The 24,126-nt window shown below is 40.3% G+C and overlaps 1 protein-coding gene across 6 annotated transcripts in view; it reads left to right on the top strand.

Moving 5' to 3' along the window:
* The window catches only part of camta1a (calmodulin binding transcription activator 1a), a 412,799-nt gene that overhangs the window by 365,185 nt on the left and 23,488 nt on the right, over positions 1–24,126 (top strand). For 4 of the 6 annotated variants that reach the window (XM_016675713.1, XM_016675714.1, XM_016675712.1 and 1 more), the window contains 5 exons: positions 3,978–4,131; positions 11,278–11,418; positions 14,550–16,846; positions 17,914–18,040; positions 18,482–18,616. In XM_016675713.1, the coding sequence (XP_016531199.1) occupies positions 3,978–4,131; positions 11,278–11,418; positions 14,550–16,846; positions 17,914–18,040; positions 18,482–18,616 (2,854 nt within the window). The remainder of the gene's footprint in view (positions 1–3,977; positions 4,132–11,277; positions 11,419–14,549; positions 16,847–17,913; positions 18,041–18,481; positions 18,617–24,126) is intronic. The other 2 variants (XM_016675717.1, XM_016675715.1) reach the window with 1 other exon arrangement.

Genomic DNA, 24,126 nt, shown 5'->3' with positions numbered 1-24,126 from the left:
TCATGACAGGTGTTATGTCATGTTTATGAAAGTGTCATGACAGTCTTATTCAACCCCCTTCAAATAAAGTGTTACCGTTTATTTTATGATGCATTTGTGTCCACTTCAGTGGTCTGAAGATAAAAATCCACAAGAAGCACAAGAAAATGGCTTTTAGACAGCTGTCCACTGTAGTGACCACTATGCATGAAGGGGTTAATAACATGATCTACAGACATTTACAGATCCAGGGAAAACACCAAGCATTCTCTGGGTTTATAACATAAAGCAGGAGACTCAGAAGGACCCAGGACACTCTGGATGGACAAAGTTTCTCAACTGACCTGGAAACACTTTAGGTTTCCCTCAGAGGAGCCGGCCCAGGTGGGAAGAGGGAGGTCTGGGCCTTCCTCCTAGACTGCTGCCCCCAGGACACCACCCTGGTTAAACAGATGATGGTGGATGAAATTTAGAGTTAAGTTCCACAAAAAAAAAAATCAATGAATAGGCGAATCTGCCTAAACTTAACTTCAAATAGATGGGGTTCCTCTCTGTCTGACATTGCTGTGGCATAAAACATTTTCATTATCATTTCAGCGAGATATGGCTAAAAGGGCTAATTTACATGTTAATTTTTACATCTTCTCGCTCTGGAATGGGAGGACATTTTGTCTTTAAGGTCATTGGCAGTGAGTGAACTATTGTCTCTGATTTCTTCATGTTAGTTGAGAATCAAAAGGTTTTAGGTGCATAAGCAGATGCTGAAAAATGTTCTTATAATCTTTGCACATTGCAAATTCCTGCAACTGTTGCCCGCTTCTCCACAGCAATGCAGAAGCAAGGCTGGAAAGCTGCCCTGAAATCCACATGGGAAATGAGAGGAAAAAAAACAACCAAAAGACTACATTACACAATTAATCAATAAGTTAATGAGATCTCCTTTTCTCTGAAAAAAGACTATCCAGGCAAAAAGTTCCCCCTCAGCCTTTTCCCTCTGCTCTTGGAGAACCAACTCCTGGTATTACACTGTGGAAAAAGAAAGCAGCCAGCAGGAAATTAAATTAAATTACCATCCTGATAGATTTATGTGGTGCTTTACATTTTCATTGTGTTGTTTTCGTCTCCGCGTGGAAGTGCACCTGAGTTGAGAAAGAACTGTTAAATATGCTGTAAAGTAAGTGGAGAGAAGTAACTGTGAGAGAGAGTGAAAAGTTGCAGACGTCATGCACCTCTTGCTCCCTCATTGGCTTCCAAACAAGAGAAGACTCTTAAAGTAAAACACAGAAATGCAAAATGGGAATGTTTCTTTGTGTTGAGTTCTGCAAGTGTGGATGCATGCCTGTGTTGTTCCTGGTGAAAAGGTGGAAAAAGTTGGGAGAGTGGCTGTTGAATGGAGGAAATTGTGTGTAACCATGTGAATGATTGTTTCCAACTAGCCTGTGTGTGTGTGTAGGTGTGTGTGCGTGTGTGCGTGTGTGCGCGCGTGTGTGTGTGTGCGTATTCTGTAAGTGTCTCTTCTACGCTATGCTAATGAGTTTTATCCTTTTCCGTCTGTTTTGTGCTTTCCCGCTTCTTTTTTACACATGCTGAAACACGAGCCGTATGTCCATGCGTGCATCCTAACCCCCACCTGCATCTACACGTTTCGCGACCGCTCATAATTAAACATAACTGTCTACATTCTCAGTCCAAGTAAAGATTGAGGGCATCTCTTGGCTATTGACACAGCTGGCGCTGCCATCTGGGGACACCGCACACCGTCTGTGATATCACCAGCCAATCAGGCCATCAGTCATCACCTAGTGTCCGAACTGATGACAGGGGACACGGAAAGCAGGGAAATAAAGCATTGATATGCCCGGCTCCGGCTCGTGGTGGGAAATTGTGGGAAAGGTCATATGTCTACCTCAGCCTGCTTTCCAAGCCACTGAGCTACAGAAGCCCAGACACATCACAGAGAGGCGGGAGCTGTTTGTGTTTTTTAAGATGTTTTTATTGAAGTATTTCTGCGCGTCACAGCCACACCCCTGTCTGATATAACAGAGAAGCGGAAGGTGGGGGTTGTTTCTCAGATTAATGGTTCACACAGAAAGGGAGCACAGCCCTACAGTAGCAACACTGTGATTTATTTGCCACTTAGTACTGATGAAGCCTCAAACTGCACACACACACACACACACACAGGCACCTAAGCGCGCACAAATACACATTGTCACAACATTTTTCTCGATCAAAGTCTGAGTTGGTTCATCTATTACTGCATCTTGTTTAGATCTAAGTGTGTGCACACGTTGAGTGTTTCTTTTCTCTCTTTTTGCTGACTTGCGTAAACAGGAGAATCTGCTTTAGTTTGTTCCCCCAAAATAATATCAACCATGTGTTTACAATACCTTTTAAAACTTTCTGACCAAAACAACATAGTTTGTAATAGAGCAGTACAAGAAAAAGGAAGAGTATTTTTCTTTTTCAACTGATAACACGACCGGACACCGTGAACACCGCAGACCATTCCTGCAGTAAAGGTGAGGCTTAAAGCAATGTTAGGTTAAAAGATAATATTTCAAGCTTTGTAAATCTCATTAAGCACAGTTCAGTCCATCATCTGAAAACTGAAAAGTATGACACAACAGCAAATCTGCCAAGATATGACAGCCAAGGACGCCATTAATCGAAGAACCAGCAACAAGGTCCATTGTAACTCTAACAGGACTGCAAGGATCCTAATATCCTATAGGAAAATCTGCTGGCAAAACAGAGTAAAAAGGTACAAAGGGGAGAAGGCACTATTTAAAATGTTATGGTTTGTAAGCAGAATGCTTAATGTGGCCAAAAACTAACACTTTTCACATTGATGTAATTTGGCTATACACAGATTGCTTTGACTTTATTTGTAAAATAAAATTTAAGTGCACACATTTTTATCTTAAAGGTTCTACTTTTGTGTCCCTAGAATCCAGAGGGCCCCGTAAAACTTATGACTGGCCGGATTTGGCCCCCAAGCCTTGAGTTTGACACAAGTGCTTTAGGTGTACATAATTCGACTTCGAGGGGATGAATGCAAATGCATCTCACAGTTTTCAGATTTTTGTTTTTCATAATGACAGCATCCATTACCTTCCTCTCACTTCCCAGTAGTGCATAATTTATAACATGAAATCCTCAAAAATATCCAGACAAGATCACAAAATATAAAAAAGTTTAAAAGCAGGAATATTTTTTCAAGGCAGTGTGTGTATTGTGTCTTGAATTAGATGGTTCAGTGGGAGTCAAATGTGAAAAACTGAAAGAGGAACATTGTGTAAGTGTTTTGCAATCAAAGGGAATTTCATGGTATTTATACCAGCATAACATTATGCTATTATTCATATGCTGTCAATTTAGAAAAATTTGCCGACGTAACCCAGTGATCATTTGCATGCAGTAAATTGTTGAGTTTTGACTTGGTAAATACCGGCAGAGTTAATTGAGGGCATCATCACACTATGTGGGAGGATTTGTCAAAATGCCATAAGTGTGTTACGCTGACACACATTGTAATTAACACACATGCAAATGTGTGTACACACCCGCATTAGCTCACCCGCTGGTATGCACTGTTGTGTTTTGAGATGCAGAAATACAGGCAGACACATAATGAGTGAGATTACAGTCGATTTCTGATCCCTGATTTGTTCTGCCGCTTGGCTTTAGGGGTTGAGCATTTCCTCCTCTTGTTCTCTCACACTGTTGTCGGTGTGAGGTTTACCGCAGAAGTGTTTTAAGCTCAGCCACATTTACCTCACATAACCCAGTTTGCTTTCCCCACATAAAGGCACTCACATCTGTACTGAATTAACTATGCACTACTGCTACTACGGGGTTAGGGTTACCCTTAACCCCCTGCATGGGGGAGTTCTACACTGTCTTTAATCTTTAATTTGTTAAGAAACAATACCACAGACTGCCGGTTTAATCACACTGTCTAACTTGCTCTCTGCTTTTTTGTGTTTTCCCTGCAGAACCCAGACATTGTGCTTGTCCACTATTTGAATGTTCCAGCTATTGAGGATTGTGGGAAACCATGCGGACCAATCCTGTGCTCCATCAATACAGACAAGAAGGAATGGGCCAAATGGACCAAAGAGGAGCTGATTGGACAGCTAAAGCCCATGTGTTAGTATTTCAAAAATTGGATAGAAAACTTTTTTTTTCCTTTTTCTCATTTTAACTTTCAACTTCCACTATTAAACTTTAGTAAAATAGACTACAACAGCCTTCATGGATGCATGTTATTCAGCTTTACAGTTTTTTTCTTGAGCAGCTCATAATTTGAACTTTACAGTACGTTTCCTTAGCACCTAACTCTAGCAATCATCTTTTGCCAGTATTCCTAGACTACTATAATACAGTATCCGCTTCCCGGAGCTGTCTGCTGCTTCTGGGTCAGAGTTCAGCTTTTTCCCTTGACCTCTGGCAAGCGTCTGGCCAGGCTGAGACAGCAGCTCCCCTCTGTCTGGACCATAGAGGCAGTCAAGGCAGAGTAGGGGCAACAAGCTGATTATTGATTCATGTTAGTGCATGTGAGCAAGAATATTAGACTCACCAGAAATCCCCTGCCACCCCTTCCCAGCCTCTTTCTGTCTCCTTCCTTCCTGAATGGATTGTTTCCTTTTGTTATTAGCCGTACCAAAGATCAGGAAGTTGCAATGTGTGTTTTTACGACCATACATCAGGGCACAGACTAAGGAAATGATTTGGAAAAAGCACGGGTTTTGTCTGACGATGGTAATATCCAAAAGGGGAATTTGTGAAGGCAGTAAAAAACTTTCCGAGTTCCCATAAGATACCTTTTAACAACCAGACTGTGATTCTAGGGTGTCTGTCAGGGGCCAGCGGAGCTGTGACTGATATTCCGATGGCCAATTATTGGTGATGTGGCCAGGTGAAGAGGAAGGTGTCAGCAGCTTTATAAGCACACTCACATGCCAGCTGCATACCGAGTAGGCAGTCCCAGCCATCATCAGTGAGATCTAGGCTATATTGTCCCCCTCAACACTGCATTAGTTTTAAGACGTTTCAACATAAAGTCTTACCTCAGGACAGCGTCAGAGCAACAAAGATCCACTATATTCATTACATCTGTGGCTTAATGTACAAATCAAGCTCCATTTGCAATAATGCGTGAAGTCATTAACTTTAGCAGTTGTTGGGACAAAGTGTCTGAGAGTAAGATGCCTTCTAGCTGCCAGGCAACATAAGGGGGGCAACATAAAGAGCAAGAATTCCCTCTCCTGCTTTCTTTCTGTTTTTGCTGCCTGTCTTTCTTCTTCTACTCTCTTTCTTTTCCCCCTTCCTCCTGAAGCACAGAGGCGCCGACACGACCTCATTCACGGACAAACATTGCCATCTAGTGGTCATGTGAGGTAGCAACCCTCACCCCAAACGAGGATAAAGTTTGAATAAGGATACTGTGAATAAACCATGTGTTACATTGTCTCGAATTGAAGCTTAGCTCTAACTTTACCTCAAAGTACCTTTTACCTGAGTGACCATTAGTTGTCTAGACATGAAAGTTTTGTCTTGAATTATTTAGATTTGGAATAGTTTTCTACAACACAAAAGGCAATATTCTTCATGAAACTTCCAGTAAAAATAACCTCGTTTTTATTGTACTGATTCATATTTTACTGTAGAAGAACTTCTTAAATGTGAAGTGAAAGGAAAATCATATAGATTATGTTTTTCAAATTGAAACCTTCAAAATTAGTGCTGTGAATTTATACAATCCTTCCTCCCCCTTTAGTCAAGCCCCTAAGTAAAATATTAAGAAAAAGTACTAGTTCCACTGGCAGATTATTTATTTATTTATTTATTTATTTATTTATTTATTTATTTATTTATTTGAATGGCCCAGTCAAAGTCCAGCTATAAATCTGAGAATCTATTTCAGGATTTAAAAACTGATTCTCATAAATGAGCTTAAGCTAATGTCACTAAGCTTGAGCTTTTTTGCAGAAACAAATAACCAAATATTTCTGTTTCTAAATGCACTAAGCTGGTAGGGACAGACCCCAAGATATTTACAGCTGTAATTGCAAAAGGTGTTGACATTTTGAAAGACACGTATCATCTTTTTTTCCATTTAACTCTTCTAGCCTACTTTGTGTTGGTTTATGGAATGCATTGATTGGTGGTTTTGGATGTGATGTAATGTCACAAAATATAGAAAATGTTTAGGAAGTATTGATAGATTTACTTGTTTAATTTTTTGTGAGCACAGTGTTGCAGTTATGGCACTTGTTCTTGTCTTATTTCAGGCATGAATGATATCTCCACAAAATGATTGACAGAAAAGATGAAAACCAGTTGATTACATCCATCTCTTTGTGACCTAAATAAAAAACATTGGATAGTTTTAAAAAATGCTCAAGCTCTGTTAAAAAAAAAAGGCATCGTCATCCATAACATGCTGTAGGTGTTTGGTAAGAAGTACGGAGAGAAAAACTGGGCGGAGTGTAAGAGCGTGACGTTACTACTCAATCAGGCCACAGTTCCAACACAGCCAGCTGGATTTACTCTTTGCCTCTAATGAAACAAACACCGTACACTGCACATCCACGCCCCCCAGCCTCACTGACAGCAGCTCTAACAAACTCTGACAGGCAGAGGGCTGATCCTCAGGGTAGACGATTTGGACCAAAGAGGCAAAATGGACAAATACGCCTTCCTGTGGGGAACTCTTCTATGTTGCTCCCAAACTTCCTCACGATGAAGTGCTGCCATTTTTATGACAGCATGCAATCGTCAGAGTGATCATCTGACTCGGTTGTTGCTTTGTTTCTCCGCCGGATCTGCCCAGGATTAAACCTAGTGCCGCTGCTCCTGTCATGTCTGCTTTGGAATTAAACAGTCAGTGAGAAGAGCAGACAGGCAGACACCGGGGTAACTGTACGTCAGCCGCCCAGAGCCTTCAGGGGTGACACTCGTCTAGATGAGGAGGACTGTGGCAATCTGGCATGAGCGATTAGGAAGGAGAGGAGACGAGATTGTTAAGACAAAGGCATGGCCCCGCTTGGTGGATGGAGTTTTGTTGTGTTGTGCTCTCGCTCTTGCTGTCACACTGTCAGAGTCAGATTAGCAGAAAGGACGCTCTTCTGTCCTGCAGCGTTCTTACTAGCTTCCCAGTGAACGTGCAGAAGCATTCCGGTTGTGCTGCTATCCTCATTATGTCTTTATTAGAGATTTTAGCATCAACTCATTTGTACAATTTGCATTGCATCTGTCAGAAGGTTAATGGCGAGTGAAGCCTCGTCGTTTAGTCAAATCTCCAGACACAAACAATTATTTGTGCAGCAATTAAATTGATATTAGATGGATCTTTTCTTTTGTGTTCACTCTGTATCCTTTCTTCACAACAGTCTCTCTGGAATAAAGTATAAATGAATTTCGTTTCATAATGTTTTTATAACACGCAACTGAGTTGTCAGGGGATTATGTAATCTTTGCTTGATCACAGCGGCTCTACGGACATCTGCTGGTGACAGCTTATAATCTAGCAGAAGATCTAAAAGCTTTCAAGTTCGATCCCCGGCTCAGTCTTCAGTCATGTTTTTCCCCAACGTTTTTCCACTTTAATTTAACAATTTTTATCTTTAATCCACAGTACCTCCATCCTCTTACCAGATTCTCTTGTCCTTTTTATCTCAAATGCAAACAGCAAATTCTCTGCGTTTTTCTTTCCTTATATATTTTTCTCTTTCATATTTAACTGTGAGAGCTGCTGAAGTGTAGAGGACTTAAATTAAAGCCGGCTTGATTTTGTCTGATAGGCTAAATATGCTTCTGCTCTGAAATATTACCTTTTTCTCCGGTTGAGAGTCTGAGCACTGTAGCACTCAGTGGTGTCTCCTGCCAGGCTTTTATGACCACTAAAAAGCACTATCTGTCCCATCAGAAATCATGTCTGCTTGACAAGTGGAGCAATAGAAAGTATTAGCAGGTACCACTGAGGTGTGACTGAGGGAGGGAGGAGAACTTTTCTGGAGAAAGGCTACCTTTCTCCCTCTGTGCAAGCGGCTGCTGCTTGGTGATTTTCCTCTTCACAGGTTTTGAGAAAAAAGTCACAGATCATGGTGAAGTTTGAGTTTAGGTCAAGTTTCTTTGTCAGTTTCATCAGCACTGACATGCAGGATCCTGTAGTAGAAAGTCCAACACCGAGACAAGGTAAAGTAAAGAGCAGAATTTAAATTAAGCAGTGCGACATTTATATATTCTCATCCTCATGATGGCCATGGATGCCACAAAAAGGTTTGCCTTTATGTGATTTAGATGAGCGGAGGTTTTATTGTTGTTTTTTTCTTTTCAAATTGAAATAATTCAGCAAACAAATTTGATGAATTAAATATGAGAATTTGGCTGCATAACCAGTTTATTGTAGATTATCTAAGTCTAATCCAAACGCAGACAAAATTATTTGTAGAATCATGAATATATACATTCACTCCAACTAGCATTTGCTTAAATGGGACCTACTACGTTGTATACTTCCATTTGGGTCTCAGCTGCTTCTAGAAACAGCCCAAGCTCTTAAAAATCCACCCAGATGTTGTTTTGGCAATTAGTTAATGTTTTGTTGGTGTCTGGAAAATGAGCCCTTTCAAAAACCTCCTCATTGTTGCATCACAATCAACAGACAGTGTGTTATTACCTAACCTAGCAAAGGACAGTATGTTTGGTCAGCTATTTTTACCACTGCATGTGCTGTATAATGGCTGCTGGAAAAGACAAGTGTATTGTTGTTAACTTACCATCCAGAAACTATTTACTGCATTCTTGCTTGTGCACGAGGCTTTACTAATGCTTTTCTAAGATTCACAGTTGTATAATTACACATCTGTTTTCTGCCATATTCACATGCCGGTGTAAACGTTGAGTTAGGGGGCGTGGCCAGCAGCAGTTTATTTGGTTTAAAGTGACAAGAGACTCTAATAACAAGGCTCGTTGTGAAACGAGTTCAAAATAGGCAGAACTGAGCAGACTAAAATCTCATTATCTAAGAGTCTTTTTGTGCAAAAACTATGATGAGCATGTTTTGTATTTCCCATAGACCTATCCTAACCTGTTCAAGGAAGGACAATTTTTAAATCTTCCTTAGAATGTTACGCTTACACTGTTCATGTTTTGTAACCATCAGCAACCTTTATTGGCATAATTATAAGAGTTCAGTTTTTAAGCAAAGTCCATACATTTTTTGTACATGGTTGAGGCCAACACCTTGGGAAGGGGGTACAGACTGCTGAATGGCAGCCTTCTGTGTCCATTTTGAGACAAGTTTCTGATCTTTTTCCCAATGGAACACCCAGCTATGTCCATGTGTCAGTTATCTAACATTTGATTTGACGGCATATAGACGAATTTGAATGTAGTTTTCCTCTCCTGATTTGGGTCATCTCCTGTGACCAGTCTAGGCCATCCCATCTCTGAACTCTACAGGACATAGCAGCAGATGGGCAGCAGCAGCAGAGGACCGCAGCAGCCCCATGTGGCTCTAAGCACAGGAAATGCTGCCCAGGCTCACCAGTGTTTCATAATAACAGATAATGGTGTGGGGGATATTTTTACTGTGGCCCATTAATACTGATGAAGCATTATTTAAATGCCACATCCTACTACATTACTATTGCTGACTGTATCCACTTTTTACGAGCACAGTGTGCCCATGTTCTGATGACTGCTTCCAGCAGAATAATGTATCGTATCACACATCATCTCAAATGGTTTCTTGAAAATGATAATGATAATTGACTGGACTCCGGTGACCTCCACAGTAACCAGATCTCCGTCCTCTAGGATGTGGTGAAATGGGAGATTCTCAGCGTGGCTGTGCAGCCAACGCCGCTGCATCAAGAGTATGATGCCATCATATCACCATGGAGCAAAATCTCAGAAATGTTTCTTCTGCCTTGCCGAATCAAAGAAGTTCAGAAGGGAATCCAACCTAGTAGTAGGAAGGTGTATCTAATATAATGGTTACCATGTACCTTCTGGTTAATTTATTATATTTGACCACTTTGGATTGCACAAAAATAAAATTTATACATTTAATGTACGTCATCCTGATGCAACACAACAATGCAACCAATATTGGTATTACATGTTAACTATAAAGCAGGGGTGTATCAATAGCACCACACATAATTCACAGATGTGAGCCAAATAATCAAGTTATTATTGATTTGAGGTGGAGTAGGAGCATCTGAAGATAATCCTTCACTTTTTTAATTCCACTTATTGTCTGACACTAATTCCTCTACCAGCAAAACAATCCCACTTAATGAAGATACCACACGCTTTATTAAAAGTTGTGAAAGTTTTCTAACATTTTACCTTGATTTCTCATTTTGACTATATCACTCAATCTTCATCTGAGATTGTACTAAAGATTTTCTTCTTCAGACCTCTTGTTTGTCTGTTTTTGAACCTGAAATTCAGTCGGGTTTGTTGTCAGTTTTTAGCAGGAACTTCTTAATTTGAAAGTTTACTCTACATAAAAATGTAAAGCAGGCTGCTTAAGTAAGACAAAGATCCAAATTACCTATTAAAACTTATTTTTAATGCACAACACAGGCTGTTATTAACCTTCTAGAATATCCTAACTTGTACCCTCCTGAAATTTGTATAATGTGTTTACATGCAGGTCTGTACCAGAAAACCAGCTAATTTAAATGTATTCCACCAAGAGTAGGAGTCAAATATCCAGTTATTTATGACAAAATCACATACAGTAAGCATGTGGTTGAGGTGCAACTATAATGTACATTAACTGGAAATATTTGAACCTCTTTGGATTACAGAAAATTCCCAATGAATCTGTGGACCAAATTCTTGTGTCTGAAATTTTATGTTCATTTATCAATTTGTTGTGAGACTGCATACAACAATGAAAAAAAACCCATTCAAATACAAAGGAGCATTGATCCATGTGACTATATTTGAACTTCCCACCAGATCTGTGAAGCGTCTTATGATTATAAAGGAAAGTTGGCAAAACATTATCACAACATTTTAAGAGAAGAACACACAAGACATCTCTAATCTAAATATCGTACGTGGATAAGTGGATTTGACCCTTTGTGGAAAATTAGACATTTGAATTTTTCTGCTTTGCTATTGCAACTGCGTGCTTTTAAAGTGCTGTCCTCACTGGAGGATGGGGGCTACCGGCAGACAGACAGGGGCAGTGGGTGGGGGTGGAAGGCTGGCGTGGCTGGTGGTCTGTTGGGCTGGCTGACGTCTCTGTCTCCTCCTCTCTCCCGGCAGTTCATGGCATCAAGTGGACTTGCAGCAATGGGAACAGCAGCTCTGGTTTCTCAGTGGAGCAGCTAGTGCAACAGATTCTGGACAGCCACCAAACTAAGCCACCTCCCCGGACTCACAACTGCCTCTGCACGGGTACCCTGGGTAAGGGCTAGTGGGTGGGGCAGTAACTTTTTATGAAGAAAATAACTTGCAGAAACGTCTCAACACAATGGTTTGCGTGATAAAATTGACAACGTGTTCATGGTCTTTCACAACTCGGTGCTGTGTCAGCTGAATATTTTTACATGCGGTTATCCATGTTAAGGTCATTTCCGTAATACCCCAGCTGGTTTAAATTTTGCAGCTCTTATTTGGACATTTGATCTTTTATCTCCCTAAGCTCCCTGTGCCTCGAAGAGAGAACTTAAATTAACATATTTATTCATGGGCAATTTCAGGTCAGTTTACAAAATTTCTCTGAGCTTTCCTGACTCTTTTTTTTATTAGATCATAAAATTGGTGGTATGATAGTTAAATATCTCAGGAAGATATCAGTGTGTTATTTTAGAATCATTTATTAAGGTACTACAGCATTTACAGAGGAGAATTAAATGACATGTCAAATTCTTTAAAGTGTTTAAAGGCTTAAATAACCAGGCACATCATGTAGCCTATTGCATCACCAGGTCTGAAAGATACTGACCCATTTCCTTACAATTCAATTTGTTTAATTCTGTTTATTTTTATAGTCCAATTTACAACCAAAGTCTTCTCAAAGCGCTTAACGAGCAAAAAAAAGTCCAAATAATATAAATTTTTTTGCCAATCCAATTAGTTAAAAGTTGTTTTAAAAAGTTTGAAAACTAAATATGTGAAATAAGTTGAATTTTATCATTTCTTTTCCAGGTTTCAGATGTATTGTCTTATGCATTTACTTCATGGTACATGACAAAATGCTTTAAAATATATTTTGTCTTCTCTATCTGTCGTTGTGCTAAAATAAATTGATTGTTAGCTTTTAAAAAGTATGTACAGGCATCGATAAAGGATGTGTATGTGCTCCTGCAGTCATGCCGTGGGAAAACATTTTATTGCCCGTATTTCCGGTCTTCTCGATAGCACTGTAAGCTTATCTATTTAATATGCTCCCAGTCTCAGGTTCCCCATAAAGATCAACAAACATTTATGAGATTAAACTTCCTTCACCTTGTCCTCCATGTAGTTTCTGCTCCACATTCACAAAGCAGTCAGATCAGCGTTTCAGCTGTCAGTTGTGTTTTTTGAAGCTCAGACAGCTGCTGCGGCTTCTGCTGTTGTAACATATGTTAACTGTTGTTAAAAAATATTCCCATCAGAAAAGTAGAGAGCACAGCATCTCACCCAAAATGATTTGACTAATCACACTGAAATTATTCTTCGAAGTTAAACTTAAAAAGAACAACTTACAGAATAATCCAGACGTTTGCTGGTTATCTTCTGCTTTCATAATAATGTGCCGAGTTAGACTACAGAGAATAAAAAAGGAAACAATGAAATGTGTAATTCCATGTTTATTTTACCATCAGAGGACAAAAAGGGGTTTACTATTTTATTTTTTATTTTAGCTTTAACAGGTCTGTTGTGTTTAAATATGTTGCTTCCATAAAATAAAAAAAGTTCATCATGTACAATAAAGGATTTTATTTTTTATGTTTCACCCCAAGTTGCCATAATCTTTAAATGTGAGAACAGCTATATATATATATATATATATATATATATATATATATATATATATATATATATATATATATATATATATATATATATAAAGCTTTTGATACCTGTAAACATAAAAAAATCAACTCATCACTTTATTAATGATCACACGTCATGTAGTTACATTGTTGTTTTTACCTATTTACCATGAACACGAGCGTTTCATCAAATTAGAGCATCAAAAAGATAATTTATTCAACAGTTTAATTAAAGCATTAAAGCAGATATTGATACTTTTGGCAGCTCAGGATAGTGTCAGGTCCTGTCAGATAATGAAATCAGCATCTCCTTAAAGCTTTTCAGCACAGGGAAGCAGGAAGTGCTCAGAATGTTATAGGAAAATGGCTGCGCTAAACTTGGACTCAGGAAAACACGGTGGACCAACAGCAGCAGATGGCATGACTCCCCAAATCATCATCATTTGACCTGAATCTCAAGCAACTTGGAGTCAGTGCCTCTCCACTCTTTGCCAGACCGATTTCCAAATGACATGCACACTTTGCTTTCCTCTGAAGAGATAACTATGAACCTCTGAGCAAATGTCCAGACATTTTTTTTTCTCCAGCCCAACACAGATTCTCCCGCCCTCTCTGGTTCAGAGTTGATTTAACACAAGTAATGCAACAGTTCCAGTCCATCGCGCATCTGCGTGTGGTGACGTTTGGAAACGCTGACTCCAGCTGCAACACATGTTTTAAGAATCTCCCTCAAACTCATTAATTCTCTACAATCCCTCCAAGGCTGCTGTCATCCTTGTTCCCTTTGCACCTTTTTCTTTTTGCGGCTATCTCTCCATCTGAAAACTGTTATTGGTTGATGTACACCAGTTTTTTATTAGCTGTAATTCATAATCAAAATTAAAAGAAAAAACCACCAAGTTTTTTCCGTTTTCCTTTTTTTAGTTGGTTTGTTGGAATAAACTTTTTGATTACTTTGAATTTAACACATCTATATAACATAACACATGTCAATTCAATATTATTTATGTCATTTTGATTAAGCCTAACATTTTCTATTTGTATTTGTTGTTTTTAAAGGCAAAGTATTGCGCCTGCCCTTAAAACGTACACATACTTGTCTCAATAGCTGTTCCCCTGCTTTCCACATGTTTTATTGTTTTGGTCATGTATTGTGGTTGCGAGGGACCCAAACACAGACAAACATGGAAGTTTCATTTTAACTTGAGTCCAGAGTTAAGTACCAAGAACACATGAGTGTACTTTTCAAAGTACTGAAGGCATTTGCTCTGTTATAAACTTTGTGATATAAACTGGCTTTGACTAAATAAAATTGACTTAAATGTTATTTTTTGCATTTTCAAGAAGGCAGATTATGCAAGGCTTCTTCTACGCTCTAATACTTATATACTTACTAAAAACCTAGCTGTGTCATGTTCACACTAATTACTAATTCATAAATACTAAAAACACTCCCATTTTTTGTTCATATGACTGTCTTATTGAATTGTGTTGTTTAATGTCATTTTAAATCGACATTTAAAAGAATATATTTGTTGTCATTCTTTATGCCTTTAGGTGCAGGGAGCAGTGTACACCACAAATGCAACAGCGGCAAACACCGCATCATCTCCCCTAAAGTGGATCCCCGTTCCGGGGGATACAGCAGTGCACACTCTGAGGTCCAAAACAATGATGTGTCTGAAGGGAAGACCGATCACAGTGCCCATGGTGGAGGAAAAAGCTCTGGGGGAGGAGGAGGAGGTAGCGGCAGTGCCAGGGAGAAACGCAACGGCAAAGTCCACAAGCCTGTCCTCCTGCACCAAAACAGCACAGAAGTGTCGTCCACCAACCAAGTGGAGGTCCCTGACACCACGCAGAACTCCCCAGTGTCCATCAGCAGCGGCCTCAACAGTGACCCAGACATGGCAGACAGCCCAGTTGTGACAGGGATGACCCATGTTCCGTCTGTCATGTCTGGCCTGTCCCAGAGTGTCTTCATGTCTGAGGTCACTGGAGAACCCGTCTATAGCATGTCTCCAACTGGGGGTCCCAATGCTCACCTGATGGGTGCAGATGCCACTTCACAGGGCTTGGTGCTGTCCATGACCGCTGATCGACACAAATTTGCCTTCCCCGGAGGAGGAGGAGTAGGGGAACCTGGGACCAACACGGCAGGAGACAGTCTGTCCATGTTGTCCACGGCGAGTGTGTCTGAAGAACTGGTGCTAACCAGCAGTCTCGATTCTGGAACCATCAAGATTCCAGAGACCAATATGAACTTTGATCCTGACTGCTTCTTGAACAACCCCAAACAGGGCCAGACCTACGGCGGCAGCGCGATGAAGACAGAGGGCAACTCCTCCTCAACATCTTCTTCCTCCAGTGGCAGCAGTAGCACCAACGGGAGTCTCCAGCGCTCTCCCAACATGTCAGACAATAGCTACCCCTTCAGCTCAGCTCTCGTAAAGAACATCAAGACGGAAGACACATCATTTGAGCAGCAGATGAAAGAAAGTGGTTACCAGGTCGGGGGAGTTGTGAACTGTGGTGGTGGGGTGTCATCCGGTGCTGGATCAGGTCAGGGTAGTCTTAGTCTGACCCCAACAGGCTCACTGCTTCCTTCAGGAGGGGGGCTTAGTCCCAGCACCACTTTGGAGCAGATGGATTTTAGTGCCATTGATGCCAAGCAAGAATATACTTCTAGTGCTACCACAGTGAGCTATGGTCAGGCCATTCCTAGTCCACATATGCAACACCAGAACCGCTCGCCCAGCTTCTTCCTTCAGGATGCTTCTCAAACCAGCCAGACGCAGCAGGCCAGGTCAAGCATGGGCCAGAAATCACATCTTATGGAGCACAACTCCCATGACTCTGGAGCTTATATGGGATTGCAAGTGGTAAAAACTGACTCCCCTTCCAGCAATGGTCATCTTCATCATCACCACCAGAGCCAGACGCAACACAGGGCCAATTGTAATGGAGGTTCACCCACAGAGGGGTCTGGCCAAGCAGCTTCTCTCCAGCTGCTGCAGTACCAGGGGCCCTTTCCTGGGCTGGGAACGGAACATGAAGAGGTTGTTGGTCTAGAACAACCAGGTAATGTCAACTCAGCTCAGACTGGACCCACAGAAAATGGTGGTGAGAACCTCCTCAAGCCAGGGGATCACATTCAGGCCTGTGGAGCAGCGAACAGAGAGGGAGGGAGACCAGAGCACTACATGCAACAGGCTTCAGATGGTAGCAACGGAGGGGCAGGAGCTGCAGGTGAAGGAGTAACAATGCATAATGGAAACAGCGACGGTAGCAACCGCACCCAGCAGCTACAGCCTCTCCTCCAAGGTACAAGTATGGTGCAAGGACTGTACAATGCAGTGGGAGCCCATCAAGGTCTGACCGGAGCAGCTAGCAACGGAGGAGCTAGTGGAGCTGGCATGGAGATCAGTCTGGACCACTTTGACATATCCTTTGGAAACCAGTTCTCTGACCTCATCAATGACTTCATCTCAGTGGACGGCAGTGGAACCACCATGTCTGCTGGAGGTGCCCTGTATGCTCACCAGCTTGTCACATCTCACAATGCTGAAAATCAGAACCCAGCTGGTGGGCCCCCCCAGCAGGGCCAGGAGGACGGAGGAGCCAGAGGCTCGGGCTACAGCCCCTCAGAGCTCTGCCTTCAGCCTTGCTGCAGCCCTCAGTCTCTAAGCGGAGGTGCGGGAGCAGGAGGCAACACCGGAGAAGCTGGATCGCTGTCCTACATGAATGTTGCAGAGGTCGTCTCTGCAGCTGTTGCCCAAGGGGCTTTGGGGATGTTACAGGCCACAGGTCGCCTCTTCATGGTCACTGACTACTCCCCTGAGTGGTCCTATCCTGAGGTGAGTGATTCAACTCTTCTCTGCTTCTTTTCGCCTGTATGGAAAAACACAAAAAACTGAAATCAAAGACCTGAGAGAAACTGATGTCAAATTTAAGGCCAAAGTTTTTGTCTACTTTAAAATGTCTCAAAGAAATCTCATAGCTGTCCAGCAGTAAGAAAAATCCAATGATAATGACCCTGTTCTATTAACTTTTGGTTGTTAAAGTGTATTTACAGCTCCAAGCTTCACAGGCTTCAACAATAACTTTACAAACGTTTCACGTATAACTTTGCTTGTCAGGCTACAAACCAGAGGTGGGTAATGTACCAGAAATTAGTACTCAAGTAAAAGCTCAAGTGAAATATATTTTCACTCAAGTAAAAGTAAAAAGTAGCCATCCAAGAAATTACTTGAGTTAAAAAGTATTTTGTAAATAACTGATCATAACATCTCCTTTAATTTGAGTTGATTTCATTGCATAGATGAAAAAATATGACGTTGTGTGCAAAAATAGTGAAAATAAATAACATAACAATAAAAACACTAGTTAATATTTAAAATTTAAAAGAAAATTTTATTGCTGCTATGACCCAGTGTAGTGATCACGAAATGTGGGATTCAAACAAATATGATATTTTACTGGATACCTACTGCATTTGTAAAATAGTAGAACTAATTAGCAATCACTGAAAGGTGAGTAAGTTCTAATATATGGAAAATAACATGATATTGTGTTCTTCGGTGAAGAGTGTTTTTGTTTAATACAAGACATGTTCTCCAGTAGCTTTAAAAGAGCCCCATTTATCCAAATCATTTTTGAAGTTTTGTGTTGCCGTTGTAATGCCACCATTTAGCCACTGGATGGCACCAAAGCACCTCGAGTCAGTGCTGGTGGTGTTACAGGAGAAAATATCATTGAATGTCCACATGGTGGCAGCAGAGATTAATTAAATTAAGTGGTTAGCCACCTACAGGAGTTTCAACATCTTTACGTTGCAGTTGGGAAATTAACTTTACGTGCGAGTATGTCTACTTAATTCTACTAATGTATTGTGAGCCCTCTTTAATCACCGTGTATGTTTCAGGGTGGAGTGAAGGTGCTGATCACTGGCCCATGGCAGGAGGCCAGCTCAAATTACAGCTGCTTGTTTGACCAGATCTCGGTTCCGGCCTCGCTCATCCAGCCAGGGGTGCTGCGCTGCTACTGCCCAGGTAGCAAAGAGGAAACATTTCTTAACGTTACAAATAAAGTTTCTGCTTTACTTTGTTTTTATGTTATTAATAAACAAACTTTAGCATCAGTATTAAATAAAAATTGGAACTTTTTTTTTTGTATTTTGTGTTATAAGTGAAGGAGCCCTTTCTTGATGCAATATTGTATTTCTCTCCACTTCATTGAAGATTGTAAGCAATTCTTAGTTTGTTTTTTGGATGACAACTTTTTTAATATCACCTTATTTTAGTAAGTTTGTGGTTTAATGTTTTTTGTTATTTTATGACATCATCCTTTCTGATTCCGTGATTAAATCTGCTAGTTGTGCAACATGTATCCGCGCCTGTTAATGTTTATTTGCACTTTCAGATAAAGGTTTTAAGAATTTGTGACACTTTGAATATGCTCTCCCAGGTTCTTACCATGTCTTCTCTGTTCAGCTCACGACACAGGTCTGGTGACGCTACAGGTGGCCATCAGCAATCAGATTATCTCCAGTTCTGTGGTGTTCGAGTACAAGGCTCGAGCTCTCCCATCACTGCCATCCTCTCAGCACGACTGGCTTTCACTGGACGGTAGGTCCTCTTATCAGTTTTCTATTTGCACCATTTCAGCAACAGGAGATTTTTGTTTTTTTATATATTGTTTTAGATTTTTCTGTTTTACTTTTTTTTTTAAAACACCCTCAGTTCCAACCTTCCAATTTAAATTTTTCCATGTGGCTTTACCAGTTTTGAATAGTTATGGTGCACCTTCTTCATTTTGACTGTTAGCACAAATCACTGATCAGCCAATCACATCATTGGCTGACTGAAATCAAATTAATGTATTCAGGCCCCTCGATGTGGTGAAGAAATCATGCTCAAGTTCAAGCCAATCATCAGAATGTTTTGTTTTTGGAGTCACATTTTGATGCCAGACAGGCTTGTCTGAGTGTTTCTGAAACTGCCAGTCTTCTGGGATTTTATGGAAAACCATGTCTTAGGAGAGGAGATATCTAGTGAGCAACGTTTGTGTAGATGGAAATGCCTGATTGATGTTAGAGAAGAGAGAACAGACTGGTTTGAGATTAATGGAAACCAACTGTAGCTCATGTAATCTCTCTCTACATACAATGGTGTGCTGAAAACCATCTCTAAGTGAAAAATATGTCGAACTTTGAAGCAGCTGAAGGCCAGACTGGTTGCTGCTCCTGTTGGCTAAGAACCACGTTGACATAAACAATATAAATGAATAGATTCGTCCTTCATGTGGCTGTAAGCTGGCAGCACTGTTGCCTTGAACCAAGAAGGTTCTAGTTTCAGAACAATCAAATGCAGTCTGAGGTGTTTCTGCAGTTTCACAGTTTGCATGTTCTCCCTGTGCTTGCATGAAGTTTGTCTCCTACTCTGACTTCCTCCCACAGTCCAGAACCAGAACCAAGAGTGTTTGGTTAACTGACTTCCTACTGAGGGCTTTCTAATTGATTTTTACTTGATAGCTAAGTGGACTGTCACTGTGTGTAAAATATGTTTGGCATACAGCCTGTGTTTACAAATGCTTTATTGGTCATGTCATATTTAAAAGTAAATATCACTAGAATGAAATCATTGATTTGGCTCATTATTTGGTATGATGCATAAATAGAGATGTTTAAAGTTTTAGTTCACAGGATGTTTTATTCCCTTTTGGTTTTGAAAAATTCTGCTGTTTTCAAAAAGGTAATTATGTCATTGGAGTAAAAAGGACTGCTACTGTATGAGACAATAAAAAAACTTTGGCTTTTTGACTTTACACAACACTTTTTTTTTATTATTGAGCCATTTTCTGGCTGGTTTGACCTGAAGATTTATCTGCTGTCTGTGTTTATCATGTGAATTTGCAGCTATTTAGAATTCATTTTATTTTGTAACCATTATTTGCTCTTGCTTTGGTTTTAATCTGCCTTGCTTCTGAGTTTTAAACAATTTTCATCGTTTTATCATTTGTTGGTTTTTTTCCATTTATCTATTTTTATCTATTATTGCAGTTGATCTATCTAGATTTATCGTCGGATTAGTATATTAGTTATTGTAAGTATTTATTTACTTTTTAGCATTAGCTTCTACTCACTTTTTATTGTTACATTTTTTTCTAATTTACTAAAAACTTCATCCCCTCTTTGGCACCTTTGGCTTTGATATTTTGTATTTGGTTGTGATGCTTTTTGTGTGTTATTGTGTGTTGCTATGGAATATTCTGTGTGGGGTTATTGGGTTCGCTACCATATGTGAAGCTTGTGCATCTTTCTGCTGGAAATGTGTGGGATTCTTTTGTTGTTTTTGTTTAGTTGAAGGGAAATGTTTGGATGCTTCTTTTCTGTAATGCACCTCACGTTGCTGCACTGTATAAAAAAGAACTTTATAAATATAGATAAAATTTGACTGATTGATCGATTGCTTTAAGATGGACATGAATCATAATTATGTGCTTAGTTTTGCAAAGAAATATTTTTCTTTCCTCTTTTGTGGATTAGTTATAGTTGTAGTTTCACATTCAAACAAGCCATGTCTGTGTATCAGTGAGTCTGCTGTAGGCATTTGTGATGCATATAAAAGCCATTAAGTGTTTGTATATGTGTGTGTGTGTGCGTGTGTGTGCGTGTGTGTGTGTGTGTGTGTGTGTGTGTGTGGTTGCTGGCAGAGGCACTGCTGCAGTGTTTGAGCATTGACAGAATAAAGTAGGGCACGATGAACTACAGGCTCACAGGACAGCTGCATTGCAGACAGCCCTTCAAGGAGCTCTAGTGAGTAATAGAGACCTGCATGGCGGCTCACATACATGGCAGCACGATTAGATCCCTCCGCCATTCATACCCTGCTGCCTTACTGGCCCATTCACAGAAGCAGCTGAGGAGGAGCCGACTGTCTCAGGGAAAACACAACCCACCCTATTACTTTAGCTACGTTAACTCCTTGCACACCATGTCTTACAGTTTGTTGTGTAACGTCATGTTTGTGTCTATTTTAGAACAGTGGTGTTGTAATAAGCAGTGGTTATATATGTAATGTTTGTTGTTTTATTATTATGATTTAAGCCTGGATCATATGGGATGGATGGAAAATCATTTGCAACATTTTTAATCACTGGAAAAATTCCAAATCTATCAGTTGTGTTGTTTCTACAATTTAGCAAAATAAGTTCTGTGCTTTCTGTTCATAGTTACATTTATTTGTAGAAAACTGGTCAGATATCAACAAGATATGGTTATGTTCATAACGGTAATGTTTGTAATGTTTATAATGGTTATATTTATAACCATACCTGGCGTTTGTGTGAGAAGACGTTGTTAAAACTAAATCCTATTTTTGATATTATTCTTTATTACATTATTCTCATGGCACTCACATTAAGCAGTGGTTAAAACACGGTAGGGATGATGTAATGCTGAATGCATATGTCATCATTTTTCACAGATTCCATGCTACTTAAACATTCCTGCAAGTAATGCCCATATCTTTTATCTAAACAATCTTGCAGTATATGTCAGCAAGCATTTTTTTCCCCTTTATTAAATAATAATTGAAATACCCACACTGAATTAAAACTAAATCTGCTTTAATATAATGTAAATTTATGTCAATCTTTGAGCATATATTCCAAATGCATCTATAATGTTGATATTGGTATTGATCTGGGGTTCAGAAGAGCAGACTTTGTGAGTATAATCATCTTTAAACCATTTAAGGTACACTGAGAATCATTCTAACAAGAACTTTTATTAAGTGTCTCAAAATTTAATATAGCATGTAGATTTTTACACTGCAGCAAAATACATCAACATAGACAACACGGTTTTTCTTTTTTCTTTTTGCTCTTGTCGAAAATATGACACTATTTTATACGTATTTTTCGCATTTCAAAAAGAAATTAATATGATATCCAAGGAAATACGTAAAACTTTGCATTCTTATGGCTGTTGTGGCAGCAAAGTATTTTGTATTAAGAAATATTTTACCTTTGGATGTTTTTTTAGACTCTTTGGCAATAATTAAGAATTTTGTCTTGAAATGAAATACAACATTTCACATTAGAGATTACTGTGAATGTTTCACCATTAAAAATGTATAGCTGAAGGAATGTTTCAGATCAGTAATTATATTTAAAAATAAAGTTTAAACCCCTTTGTTACCAAGCATCTTATATATTTGCCTTCATGAGCTACAAAGCCACTGATCCACGATAACAGTCAGGATGCCCTTAACACCTATAATGCTCATATCCCTCAGTAGCTTAATTGTTGGTTATACCCATTTGCCAGTGTGCTAAAGTGGCACAAGTATAAGGAGCTGCTATAAAAGGTGAATTAGCTCCAACTAATTGCCGTCTCCTGGGGTAGTCAGCCTCCAGTCGGCTGCTTTACAGACGCAAAGCTAAAAGCTTCCTTCTGTAGTTTATCTTGATAAGACCAATTGGCCACGCTTCTCTATTTTTGCAACAGAAAAGCACAGGAGCTTTCTATCAGCCAGCTGACTGGAAGTATGCAGCAACAGGTTGGAAAGCAGCAGCACTACTGTGCTCCGTGCAACTCAAGTTACTCTGGTGCTCTCTCTGGTATCTCATTAATAAAAATTAGAACCATTCCAAAAGATATGATGGAAAATCTCAGCTTTTTTTTAATTCCTTAAAACTGGAGAACTTGTTTAGTAGAATTTGATTGCTTTTTTTTTCCATACCTCCATTGAAAAAGCATCACAAGTACAAGAATATAATACTGGAAGGTAATTTATTACTAGCTTCTTGGCTAGCCTGACTGCAGTCAGCTGCTTAAAAATTCTGCTTGTATCTTCCCAGCTGTATATCTGTGTTACCTTAATAAGAGTGATGGATGCCACTGCAGCTTCCTCCGAAGGGTTTTCCTAAATTAAATATTTCCAGAAAGCTGAGTTAGTCTTTCTTCTACCTGCTAGCAAAGTGCAGGAGTCTGCTTTAAGCCAACTGACTGGCAGTGTGCAGTAACAGTTTGGGCTGGAGCACTCCAGGAGACACTACATTACACCATACTGTTTTAGAAGCCTGTGACACTTTCTGGCATCTTAAACCCCATGACTCAGGATTTTAGTAGTTGAAACCATAACTTTTTAAGCCCATATTTGTATCTTGCTCGTGTCTAAGTAAGAGCTAAGAATCTAAGTGAATAGATGGAATCGGACTTAGCCTAAAATAAATCAGGAACTTCCAGCAGGCAGCGTGTGTGAGGCAGTGCTTCAGCACCACACTGAGTGGACAGCAACTGAGCGCGCTTTAAAAATCCACGTGGGTTGACAGTAAGTTTGTTAAAGCTTGAATCCTTGTGGATCTTGTCCGCTCGGGTAACCATTAAATCCAAGTTTGTCGGGGTGGGGTGTCGCTATTTGCACTCCTTACAACTATTATGCCCTGTTTGGAGGCGCAACAGACACCGTGACTTCCAGAGACACTAATGTGGCAGCCTCTGCTTCCTTTCTCAAGCTTCTATAGTCAGTTGACTGATTAACAGGCTGTGGGTCTGGCGAAGCGGCATTCGCGTCAATATTTAGTGCGGGTCCGCAGCGGTGAGCGGTTCGGCTCTGTGAGTTTCCTCTCCCATGGAAGACTAACTGTGCTATGATGTGCTAATGGCACAGCTGCCTGCCTGCCTTGATTTGTCATAATGCAGAGTGGGGGAAGGGGCGCCTTTTCTCCGCAGCACTGCAGGTACGGAGCCATAGGCAGGACAGAAAAGCTCTCGGAGCCGCAGAGCCGCTGCCACATAAAGTCCCCGATCCCAGATCCGGCGAGCCGAACGGCGGCAGAATTAGAGCCCCCCGCTCGGAGACGAGCTGACCGTCAGTGATTAAGGGAGCCTTATTGACTGTACCGAGGCATGACAAATGGCAAAGCGTGTACACACAATGCAGGCGCCGAGGAGGAGTGGCAGTGTTTGGGTAAACATGGCAAACTCCCGCGGATAGAAGTGGCTCTGGTTTTAAAACATCAGCTTTTCACGCGTTTCCTCCAGTTTGGGAGAGACTTAATATGAGGGCGCACCAAAAATAATAATAATAATCTGGTTCGATTTTAGTTGAACAAATCTTCTGAATTGTAA

The sequence above is a fragment of the Poecilia formosa genome, unplaced genomic scaffold, assembly GCF_000485575.1.
Source record: "Poecilia formosa unplaced genomic scaffold, Poecilia_formosa-5.1.2 Scaffold120, whole genome shotgun sequence".
Taxonomy (NCBI): domain Eukaryota; kingdom Metazoa; phylum Chordata; class Actinopteri; order Cyprinodontiformes; family Poeciliidae; genus Poecilia; species Poecilia formosa.
The sequence above is the reverse complement of the archived record's forward strand: the minus strand, read 5'-3'. Positions and strand labels throughout refer to the sequence as shown.